The sequence below is a fragment of the Aythya fuligula genome, chromosome Z, assembly GCF_009819795.1.
Source record: "Aythya fuligula isolate bAytFul2 chromosome Z, bAytFul2.pri, whole genome shotgun sequence".
Classification (NCBI taxonomy): domain Eukaryota; kingdom Metazoa; phylum Chordata; class Aves; order Anseriformes; family Anatidae; genus Aythya; species Aythya fuligula.
Window position 1 is genome coordinate 36,767,019 of NC_045593.1, and position 12,698 is coordinate 36,779,716.

Here is a 12,698-nt window from a genome sequence, read left to right on the forward strand (position 1 = left end):
ACCTGTGTATATAAGAAGTCCACCCTGTAGCAAAGCCAGGCGTGGCAGTTCTGTCTCACACAGGTTTCCTGTGGATGACCTCCATGTGAAAGCCTGCATCAACAGGCCAGTGCATTGCGCTTTGTGCTTATTACCGCTGGTTGACTCCTGGGATGTGCAAGGGAAGAGACCATCTGGATGGGATGTTGGTCACTGAGACTTCATCTGGAGGAGAGCTCCAGCCACACAGCAGGGCTGCCAAGTCAGAGTGTAGCCAGCATGGCTGCACGTTTTTTCTGCAGAGAGTCTCCAGCAGCCCAAATCCTGCAGGAGGCATCTGAAAATATAAACCTACAGACCTTACAGAGGTCTCCACACCATCTTGAGTCCCTGAGAGATGTTCCCACCTGTGGAGAGACAGAGGGCCATGCACGAAGGTGCCAGTAAATATTCACAGGCAGTGGAGGGCAACATCTGCTGTGGCACCATTTGAAGCCATTTCTTTGGACTCATCAGTGGTGTTCATCATGCTTTTCCAAGCACTCTCTCAAAATAATTTTAAGTAAATAACCAAACAAAGCTGCAATGCACAGTATTTTTCTTTTCTAAGGCTCTTTATGCTTGTTAAGGGAGAATTCTCTGAATTAAATGCCTTTAAGAGACCCAGTGTTCCTGGCAGATAAACATAGGATAATTATCAGTGTTGTAACATTCCAAGCAATTTTTTTAAATAACTCTTTGCAGATTCAAGGCTATTTATTTTTAAACTGTTATATTCCTTAGCTAAATCCATTAGGATGTTTATCTTGTTTTCAGTAGTGTGTTTCTGGAGGAATGTGGATATACGCTTTCATTTTTACAAGCCACTATAAATATCTACTCTGTAGACCTCAAATAGGAGACATCCATTAATAAATCTTCATCCTTCTTTGTTTTATTACTGAGTAAGTGATACTTACTTCTTTCCACAAGTGGAAACTTCTTTCCACAAATTTTAGAAAAGACCAGCCTCCCTGACTCCCAAACAATGAAACTGGTGTTTTTGCCTGAATCCTGTACAGTGTATGCATGTGCATGGATGCTCATAAGCATGTGCTGAGGCAGAAAGAAAGTTGGCTTTCCCTCTGCGTTCAGTGGGGACCATCAATCCTTCGTGTTAATTATTGTCTGCAGATTTTTGTATGAATAGAAGAGATCAAAGTGATGACTGCTGTAGGAGAAGCCAATGCCATGGTACCACCAGCAGTTTAAGATGGCATTTTCCAGCACTTCACAGAATCACAGAATTGAAGGGGTTGGAAGGGACCTCAAAAGCTTCTACCAGAGGAGTCAATAGCTGCTGTGGGGAGCTCTTTCTTGCCCTTATTTGTAACACCCTTTTCCTTGAATCTCCAGAGGTGCTGTGCAATCACACAATGATCCTGGTTAAAGCTAGCCTGAAGTGCAATTAGGTTTAGCCTAGATTAATTTTGCACTCTGGCTCACCGTGCAGGTGCTCAAATACTTATGCCTATATATGCAAAAAGCAGAAAGAAAAAAAAAATAATAAAAAATAAAAATAAAAAAGACAATAATAACAACAAAACAAAACAAAACAATAAAAAACAGGAATGAGTAAATGGCAGAATTGGGTGTATGGATTGTCTTCTTTAGTATCAGTCTTGCCCTATGTTTCCTTAAGCTTATTGCTGAACCAGGCATAATTAGGTAACAATGTGGGGAGATGCATCTCTTTAAGTCAGTACTCTCGCAAAGTCCCAGATCCTCTCTAAAGGGGTGCTGGGGGATATAGGAACTGGCTCTGCTCAGCAACTGTGGGAGGCAGGAATGTCACACTTTGCATGCATGGGTGGGTGAGGTGAAACCATGGTATATCTCTCCTGCCTGTGACACAAGCACAATTCTGTGTTGTAACAGCATTGTGAGACCTTTCTGAACACAGAGACAGCAAGCACATTATTCAGATGGGATGTGTCTAAATAAGATGTGTCTAAATGTGTCTAAAAATAATTCCTCTCAAAATTATTGCTTCTTATTGTCTGTAAATCCAAGTGGACTTTGCTGCCATTGATCTACCCGCTTCCCTGAAATAATGTGGGAGCTGGAAGGTTCCGCTGGAGAAAAGTCAGCAGAGATTCCAGACCAGTGAAATGGTTCCAGGAGTGAAGGACAGGTGCAGGCACAGCTCCATTGCAGTAATACAGTACACTAGGAAAGTGTTCCTCTGGACAAGAAGGAATCTTGTTCCTGTGTTTGGCTTTCTTTGGCATTTGTCAATAGCGTTTGACACTGAGTAGTGAGTGACTGTGTGAATGACTGAAGGACAAGAAGCAAGAAAAGATTTGTTTTGTCTTACTCTTTTATCTGGTCATGATGGAAGGGCAGAGAGACTCCCTTGGATTTGTATGACTGACAACGGGAACATGCTTTTGTTGTGTTTATACAGTGCCTAACTCATTTTGGCTCTGGTATATGACCTCAGTCCTTAGGCAATTTTGAAATAATACTTTTAATTACATTTTCTTGATTTACTCTCTCCTCAGGAATGAATTGTTCTTAAATGAAAGGTTGATAAATGTTTTCTTTTGCTGAAAACTAAAGTATTGTTTTACTTGCTTAAATTTTTGGAAGCTTTTGAGCTTCATAACATTCTAATTGGGACAAAAAACTATTTTTACTCATTAGAGAGCGATCCAAACAGAACATAAATACATCTTTCTTTGCAGTGTTCAAGTCTGAACTTCCATTCTGTCTTTCAAGAAAAACTTATATCTAAAAAAATAAGGCTCTCATTAAAGTTTATGCTTACCTCTCTCTAAGAGAGAATGGCGTTTCATGTCTTCAAGTATATAGTATATGTTTTAAAATTTCATCATGTGGTTTACTACTTCTCAGACATAATTCTTTGTTGCAAACTATAAGCAATTCCTAGTAATTTCAGCATAGCACAACCTCCCCCTTCTCCTTTACTAGGAGAAGAGAGAAATGGAATTGAACTGTCTGGACTAAGCAGAAGAATGGAGAGCCAACTAACAGCCACCACAAAAAAGATCTCAGAAATTGGGCAGAGACACAAAACAAAAAATAAAATAAGTTAAAATAAAATAAGTTAAAATAAGTTAAAATAAGTTAAAATAAAATAAGTTAAAATAAAATAAAATAAAATAAAATAAAATAAAATAAAATAAAATAAAATAAAATAAAATAAAATAAAATAAAATAAAATAAAATAAAATAAAATAAAATAAAATAAAATAAAATAAAATAAAATAAAATAAAAAAGATGCAGGAGACTTCATCTGCTTGTTTAAAATTTCCTGCCCTGCATAGCTAGAAAATAGATACAGAGGGGAGTATTTACATTAAAGAGAGAGAGGAGGTGGGTTGTCTGGATATTAATCAGCCAGTTTTAGTTTAACTCAAATAAACCTTCCTCCTTACCTTTTGGAAAGAGAGCACACTGCTGTCATGACAGCCATAAATACAGAAGGTTATTTAATGGGTTATTATACTAATCTTATAAACCAGTTGTTGGGGCCAAAAGCAGATTGCAGCTGTTATGCAGCTTTCACATGAGTTAAAAATCAGTGGAATGTCATACTGTAAGAAGTCTTGAAGGACAGGAATTCAAGACTGAACAGTTAAGTTTTGAAATGCACTAGGAATAGACCTCATGCTGCTCAGAAAAGAGAAATATGAAAATTACAAAAGGAAGAAAAGACAAAGCAATCAACCGGAGAAATTCTTATCTACTGCACTCAAATATCCACCATTTTTCTCACTAATACAAACTCTTTTTTAATAAGCTGAATTTGGATAAATATTTACATTTGGATAAATATTTAAATAATTCATAGCTGCTGATATCTAATATGCATAATAATATCCTGTAAATGAAGATCTTGAATCATTTTCTGCAGGTGAAGATTTTTCCATACTATCTGACACTGCCAGTAGCACAGTTAAAGCTCAGGCAGACACTTAAACCTAAATCCTCCACATCATGTGCAAGTACCTTATTTTCCAGTTGTAGGGTGTAGGAAGGGACAGCTTTTCAACCTCCATACAGTAATTATAAATTGTTGTTTCCATGTCTTTTGTATAAATTTCTGAAAACAAAATGTTTCAACAAAATGCTGAAGCAAGTTTGGTGTTTTTGTTGTTGTTGTTTTGTTTTGGTTGGTTGTTTGTTTTTTGTTTGTTTGTTGTTTGTTTTTTGGATTATTATCAAAAAATGTTGCTTCTACTTCCCAAAATATTTCTGACATTTTTTAAAGTCTGCTTTGACATCCCTGTTTTTTTGTTTGTTTTTTTGTTTGTTTGTTTGTTTTTGTTTGTTTGTTATATTTTCCTCTTGGCTGAAAGTAGACTTTGATTTCTACCAAAATTCACAAGTAATTTTTGCTGTCATTTGCCATGGTGCAAATGTGATGCAAGTTGACTGACTCTCATCTCCCACAGTGTTCACAGACATGTGGAGGTGGTGTCCAGAAGCGAGATACGCTTTGCAAGCAGCGTCTGGCAGATGGAAGCTTGTTAGAGCTGCCAGAAACTTTCTGCTCCATTCCGAAGCCAGTTACCCAACAAGCCTGCAAAAATGAGGACTGTCCCAATGAATGGCTTCTCTCTGACTGGTCACAGGTATGCTCTTTGTATGCATAAGTATTGATTGTGCTGTTCTGGGTGACAAAGTTTCTCAGTCACTTGGGATGAAGGAGCCAAATGTGCTCAGACTGCAAAAAGTTTACTGTGCTCAGTTTTGTCCTATAATCTGTGCTTATCATCCTGGTAGGGGATGTGACCACTAGCTCAATGTGTGTCTCTGGAGGTTGCCTCTACAGATGTGGTTTTCCATCCAGCCAAAGCACGAAGACCTTCCTTCTGGCATAAACACAACCCATGCTCAAAACAATAAATTCCTGCTTCTGTCCATGCACAGCCTTTGCTTCTGTTCATGCAAGGCATCCACGAGGAGTAATATTCACTCCACCAGGCTCAATGCTTTTTTTTTTTTTCCAAAGTCTGACATTGTGAAGGCAGTTCAGTTGTCAATAATCTTTTCCTGCTGGGGGCCACTCCAGCCTTTCCCTATGATGCAGAGAAGAGAAAGGAGGAATTAGTCCAGTCTGCTGTAGGCATATCACAGAATCACAGAATCACAGAATTTCTAGGTTGGAAGAGACCTCAAGATCATTGAGTCCAGCCTCTGACCTAACACTAACAGTCCCCACTAAACCATATCCCTAAGCTCTACATCTAAACGTCTTTTAAAGACTTCCAGGGATGGTGACTCCACCACTTCCCTGGGCAGCCTGTTCCAATGCCTAACAACCCTTTTGGTAAAGAAGTTCTTCCTAAGATCCAACCTAAATATCGTTACAGATGCCAGGCCTCTCTCACTCTAGGATACTGCTTTTGCAATGTTAGCTAGTTACTTCCTTCCTTCAATTTAAGAATGGCAAAACAAATTCTGCTGAAGTCTCTAGCATTCCCCAGACTCCCTTTCCAGTCTCACATGGCTTAAGAAAAAATTTCTTTATGTTTATGACAGCACTAATGAAAATACAATTTAATATTTTATTGCCAGTAAAAAGAAAACCATTCCCGCTCTTGCAATCTCTACCTCTGCTCTCTTGGTTCTCCTTCATGCCAGCAGGCAGAAAGTACCTTAATTGTAAAGGAAACACCTGTCACCTCATAGAGCTGTCTTACCTGCAGTCTTCTTGTGGTGATCTATCCACATTTCACTCAAATAAATGGTTGTTGTCACAGAATCGCAGAGTCACAGAATTGTAGGGGTTGGAAGGGATACATCCATTCTGGCAGTGAAGGTGGCAACTCTGTTCCTAATCTCTCTTCCTTCACAAGTTGCTACATGGTTTAACTGACATCATATTACTCATATTTCTGAATTCTGGCACTTTTTAAAATCAAATCTGACTTCACTCTTCCCTCTCCATCTCACTTGGAGGCTGTCTTTTTGCTCTTTTCACCCTCAGTTTGTTTTCTCCCCCTCACTCCACCTCCAACCAGCATGTGTACTGCACTATAGCAGTACACATGGGATCTAGTGCAACAGGTGCGTCTCTGAGCTACCAACCTTACAATGATCAGCCTGCTTTCCAGCTCTTTCACAGGCCACCATTGGTGTCCCAGTGCAATGGCCCATATCCTCAATTACTGTGATTCTGTTTACACAAGTACATGTATATATATAAAAGGTGTATATGTAAAATATACCTGCTTACTTCCTGCTCACAGATTTCATCTGTGAGGTGCAACTCAACATGGTCTGCTCTTGGCTATGACCAGGAATTTGTCAACCCAACAGGCACAAATAAATAGAAACAACATGCAAAGACAAGCTATGCAGTATAGTGCAGTATACTGTTAAAAGAAGGTTCTAGTATTAAAACCACTAGATAGAAAAAAGGGGGGACAGTAAGGTTCAAAACCGCAAAGGATAGAAATACCTGTTATTTCATCTCCCTACTGTGCCTGCATCATCTGTAGCTGAATGGCCAAGTGCTGTTCTGACTTCTTCCCCTGTGATATATTGAAAGCTGTAACTGACCCATATGGTGATATGAGTACGCAAAGTGGGGTTGGATGTAAGGGTGAGGGTGATGGACAAAGAGCACTTCTTTGCTTTTAATAAACTTTGTTTCTAATGTTTCTCATTCTGTTCCTAGTGTTCAGTGACTTGTGGAGAGGGAACCCAGAGTCGAAACGCTATTTGCAGAAAGATGCTGAAAACTGGGGGTTCTGTCATCATCAATTCCTCACTGTGCCCACCTTTGCCATTCTCATCCTTGATCAGGCCTTGTGCACTAGCTGCCTGTGCAAGTAAGTGAAAAAGACACTTAGGAGTGTCTGGGGGAAGGGGATTTGAATATCCACTGCTAAGGAATTCATGCTGTCATATGCTCCATAACCTCCTCTTGCACAAAGGTTGCTCAGTATTGCAGAGTGGTGGCGGCTCTTCCTGCTGCTGCTGTTGTTTTTCTGTCTCTGAGCAAGCATGCTATGTTCAGGAATAAGACAAGTCAGTGGATAAAAGCTATAAATCTTACTGTGGAACTGGTTCTAATCCAGTGTGCCAGAAGGGAGTTACTGGTTTCTGGAAGAAATGGATCAAAATTCTGACCCAAATCTAGATCTAAATTTCACAACTGGAACATAGAGACTTAGAGATATAGGACAGCAGCCTGAGCTACAAACAATCACTATGCTAGGATAGCTACAAAGAAAACGGTTGGTAAAGAATTTTGCGGAAGATCAACTTTAAAAGTTTTTTTTTTTTTTTCATTTTGTCACTTGGAATTCTCTGTAACTTGGGATTTGTAAGGAACCGTGCAACATAAGTTGGATGTATTTTATGATGATATTTCATGCATTTTCTGCTGCCTTTCACAAAAGCAATAGCCCCCCTGTATGCCCTTCTCTGGCTTGCAGCAAGACAGCTGGATATGTGAAAGATTGAACGGCAGCCTAGCTTTAGCTTAGAGTAGATTATGAACTCTAAAACCTGTTAAATGTTGGGTATGTCAGGGAGAAAATAAGATGTGATATTCAAAACCAAAGGTAGGGCCAAATGTGGCATGGTATTCAATAATAGTATACCTGTGCTGTTTGGTTTAGTGTTTTGTAACAAAAATGCCTGTCACAAAGATCTGGAAACTGGAATTTTCCACTTTAATAGTATATACCCTGTATTTTTAAGCCTATTCCAGACAGTTTTGTTATGTTCAATGTTATTCCTTGAGTTAGCATTGTTTTCACTCCTCCTTACCGCTGTGATCTGCAAGATCACATTGCATTTGAGGTTTGGGATGGTAAACACTTTTCTTTTTTATGTATTTATTAAGTAATAGTCTTTATTTAAATACTTTAACAACAAGAACTACCTTTCCATTGGATTTTTCTCCCTCACAAACAGTTTGTCTTCCTGGCACTTAGGTTCCTGTATGTACCCTGGACAGGACTACTTTTGCATTCCTAAAGTGTGCTTTGTTATTCCTTTTACTGTGATTGGTCCAGCTTAACGTTCAGCAGCTGGTGGCCAATTTCTCCCATTACCATCTAATGGGTCAAACACTGCCAGCACCAAAGTAAACTGCTTGTTTTTTATAATGGTACCACATACTAATAGTATTAATGATATTTCAGGGCACAACAGGCCAACTCATAAGCAAAGTCCCCATATTGTGGCCGTAAAGAAAGTTTACATCCAGACAAGGAAGCAGAAGAAGCTACACTTTATTGTGGGTGGGTATGCATATCTGCTACCCAAAACCTCCGTTATTCTCCGCTGCCCCACAAGGAGGTTCCGGAAGTCGATGATCACTTGGGAGAAGGATGATAAGAGGCTCATCACCTCAGCTCACATCACTATTGCACCCTATGGTTACATGAAAATCCATCGTCTGAAGCCTTCGGACACTGGGACATACACCTGCATAGCGGGGCCATCCCGTGAACGTTTTGTAATTAAACTAATAGGAAGCAACAAGAAGCTCATTCCTGGGCAGCCAGCTGTCATTAGGGAGGAAGAGTCCATGAGAAAGGCCAGCCTAAATGAAGCCTTGCGAACACAGGAGAAACATGTCAATGGGATTCTCTTCAATGGAAGCAAGGCTGAAAAGCGAGGGCACATTTCTGACCCTAGCAGCTGGTATGATGATATTGTCTCAAGGCTGCTACAGCACAGGGGTTGGCCAGGGGAAAGTCTGGAGTCCTGGGAAGCCCAGGAATCCATGGAGAGAAACGTATCCTCAGAGGAAGACCAGAGCCGGGAATATAACCTGCCATTTACTATGGTCACAGAGCAGAAACGTTTAGATGATATCATAAGGAATTTATCTCAGCAACCTGAGGAGCTTAAAGACATTTACACTGAGCAGCTTGTTGTACAGCTGGCTCATGACATTTTTAGGAGTCACTTGGAGCATCAGGAATCTGTCCTCAAAGCATCAAGGCGAAGAGTTGACTCAACTTCTGTGGAATACCCTTTCCACAGACGAGTTTCTGGATTTACTAGCTCCCTGAGGACATCATCTGCTGAAGCACTTCTTCCCACTTCCATGGACATGACAAACAGCTTGCGCAGACCTCATCAAAAGCCTGCCATCCTCCGAAAGATTTCAGCAGCACAACAGCTTTCTGCTTCAGAGGTTGTCACCCACCTGGGACAGACAGTGGTCCTAGCCAGTGGCACACTGAGTGTGCTGCTTCACTGTGAAGCAGTGGGAAACCCAAAGCCCACCATCAGCTGGGCTAAGAATGGAGAGGAGGTGAAATACAATGATAGGTAAAATAAATTACTTAACTTTAAGAAAACAGTTAACATTTTGACTCTGCAGTTTCCATGCTTTAAGGCCAATCAACCATATATGCCAAAACACATTTTGCTGTAGTCTGGTTTCACAGCAGAAAGTAGAGCTATCACATGTGAAGTGGCAAACAGGGCACTACAACTCTGCAGCAAGGTCTGAATGCCGAGTCACTCTGGTATGGCAAAGAGAAGCTTTACTTTTGTTTCAGTAAATGAAAAGAAGAGGTTGTAAAGTACTGAAATAGATACGTACGTAATGTAGTCAACAGACCACTCCATGTCTGGAGGCTGGGAGCTTCAGTTTATTTCCCTATTTGAAGGTGGAGGTTTCTTCTGTTAAGACTGGTTTAGATATAAAAAGATTGAGTATATCTGTGTTATCTTCAGATTTCAAAGTTAATGCATTCAATGGGTAGAACAAGTTTGTGACTCTCTCTTTTACTATTTTAGACTGGTTCCAAATTTAGAGGGATGTTCATGAAAGGAATTATGTCAATACACACTTTTGTGACTGATCACAGAGATACCCGAGAACAAATATGAAATTTAGTTTTCTGTCAAGCAGTGTGCAGTATAGTTCCCTGGGGAAGAGTCTTCTGCATGAGAAATGAACTGCATTTCTTACAGTGCTCCATCAGGGTCTCTCCAACATGGTTATTGTATCAGAATGTGGAGGTAGTGAGGCTTCTGTCTTCCACGCATGTATCCCTGTGTAAAAATGCCCCTGGATAAAATTCAGTGGGCATTATAAACACCATTCCCTATGTATGTTCTGATAGATGCTGGAAACCATGTTAAGAACATAAAAAGGACATTAAACTATTAGAGAGTGTCCACAGGAGGGCAGTGAAGATGGTGAAGGGTCTATAAGACAAGACGTATGAGGAGCAGCTGAGGTCCCTTGGTTTGCTCAGACCAGAAAAGAAGAGGCTGAGGGGAGGCCTCATGGTGGCCTGCAGCTCCCTCAGGAGGGGAGCGGAGGGGCAGGCGCTGAGCTCTGCTCTCTGGGGTCAGCAACAGGACCTGAGGGAATGGCATGGAGCTGGGACAGGGGAGGGTCAGGCTGGGTGTTAGGGAAAGGTTCTGCACCCAGAGGGGGGTCGGGTACTGGAACAGGCTCCTCAGGTCATAGCACTGAGCCTGTCAGAGTTCAAGAAGTGTTTGAACAATGCTCTCAGGCACATGGTTTAATTTTTAGATAGTTCTGCATGGAGCCATGAGTTGGACTTGATGATCCTTGATAATTCCAACTCAGGATATCCTATGGTAAAGCTACAACAGGGAAACATCATTTGAATTTGAGGATGGTTACAGATAACCTAGTATTTTAATGAAGCTGTATCTGTGCTAAAGGGCATAAAATGAACTGGCTACTTTCATTTGAAAATGAATGCTGGTCATTTTAATGATTATTACTGTGGAACCATATTCTGTGGCTAATTGGAGCTATCACAGTCACCTCAACATACTGATGTCTAAGCATTAGTCATCTAATGTGAGTTGTTACATCCTCACTTGTACAAACTCTCTGTGTGGAGCTGTCTGCCCCTAAATGTAGCCTGAGAATTTGAGTAACAAAATACTTCTTTCAATGTACCACAATAATAATGACCTTTTTCCTGTGGGTAGCCTTTACATACAGATCACTCCATTTATATGTGTGCAAGAGTACACAAAAAGAGACTATTTCAATGCCAGTCACATACATTACTGTGTTTATAACATTCATTTTTTCTCATGTGTGTACTTCAGATTTTATGCTTTGGTCTTGTTCTGTGAGGAAGTGGTATATAAGAATAGGTTGTGGATGAAGCAGACATGTTAACTGACATACTACAACAAAACAGTCCAAGGATTTGCTAGCAACTCTTTCTGCACAAGACAGTGACCTCAGTTAAGACATCTGACTGTAGTTAGCAGGTGAGCTTTGGAAATGAGAAGACACAGAGTCAAGGTAAAAATTAATTTCTATTGTGGTGCCTGTGGACTGACAGTGAAGTCTTGATTTGGTGAAGATACATTACTCTTTCTGTGTACTTACACAATTAGGTGAACTACTTTGTCACTTTGGCAACTGAACCATTCTGTAATCATTGCTTTCCCTATTGTACCAAGTTTTATGTTTTTTTGTTTGTTTGTTTTGTTTTGTTTTTTGTTTGTTTGTTTGTTTGTTTGTTTTTTTCTCTCTTTCTATGTGTGATGGCTATTATGTATCATGGCATTCACATAAAAAGTAGAGACTTCTGAAGGGGGAGGGGAGACTAAAAGCACAAATGTATCTCTTATAGAAATCTTATGCAGTCTTAATGAAGACTAGAGCCTATCATATCATTATTTGGCCATACTCCTGTGAAAATATCTTCTTGGCCCCCCAGAAGCTGCATATGTAGATTTTCATTGCCAGTGGTTACATCCTGTTGGCACTATGCCTTTAAGTGATTAATTTTTTCTCTATTTAAAATGACTATGATTTCTGTAGCATCCTTGAAAGGGAAGTGAAGTTACATGAAGTCCTTGTATGGTTAATGCTGGCCCCTGTGCTCATGAGAAAATTACAAATTTGACTCACATAAGCAGTCATGGTGTAGCAGCAGATTCATTTAGTTTAGAATAAAACAGTCTTATAATTTCTGAAATTTTAGTTTATATTATATACATACACCTTTTACTTTATAATGGCTTCCAACTTTTCTTTTCCACTCAGTTTGGCCTTAAATGATATACTGTATTTCTGAATTATCAAGCAACTGTGTTAGCTTAAATTTTCTGTCAGAAAAACTCAGGAAAGTGCATTTTATTTGCTGATTAGCAGCATTAGTCATTGACACCTCTTCCTTAATGGCTGAGGCAATTTTCACTCTATCAAATTCCTTCTGTATTCATCATTCATGCTTCCTCCAGGTTGATGGGTAGGGAAGGAAACAAGCAGTGCTCTGAGCTTCAGAGATGCTCAGAATCTGTAACTTTGGAGTTAATAGAAGCTAAGAAATTATGGTGCATATAAAAGTTGGTTTGCAGATGTTTGTCTGGGTTCTTGACAGCCATGTTCTGGCTTTGGTTCAAAATGCTTTTGCTGGTTGCCAGTCAGCTGTGTAAATGAAAGCCATGGTTTAAGTAGTCTCCCAGTGTATTGCTGTAAACTGCACGGTCATCTGTGTGTGGTATGCTTGAGCTGTCTTTCAGCTCCACAGTTTTTTTTTTGTTTGTTTGTTTTTTTTTTGTTTTTTGTTGTGTTTTTTTTTTTGTGTGTGTGTTTTTTTGTTTTGTTTTGTTTTGTTTTTTACTTTGCCATCCTTTTAATGAAAATAAATAAATTAATTAAAATTAAAAATTAAAATAAAATAAAGTTAAAAAAAAAAAACAAAAAAAAAAAGTAAAAGAATAA

The 12,698-nt window shown here is 39.5% G+C and overlaps 1 protein-coding gene across 3 annotated transcripts in view; it reads left to right on the forward strand.

Moving 5' to 3' along the window:
* ADAMTSL1 (ADAMTS like 1) overlaps window positions 1-12,698 on the forward strand; it is a 194,545-nt gene that overhangs the window by 138,905 nt on the left and 42,942 nt on the right. For all 3 annotated transcript variants that reach the window (XM_032206478.1, XM_032206480.1, XM_032206481.1), the window contains 3 exons: window positions 4,441-4,620; window positions 6,672-6,825; window positions 8,149-9,289. In XM_032206478.1, the coding sequence (XP_032062369.1) occupies window positions 4,441-4,620; window positions 6,672-6,825; window positions 8,149-9,289 (1,475 nt within the window). The remainder of the gene's footprint in view (window positions 1-4,440; window positions 4,621-6,671; window positions 6,826-8,148; window positions 9,290-12,698) is intronic.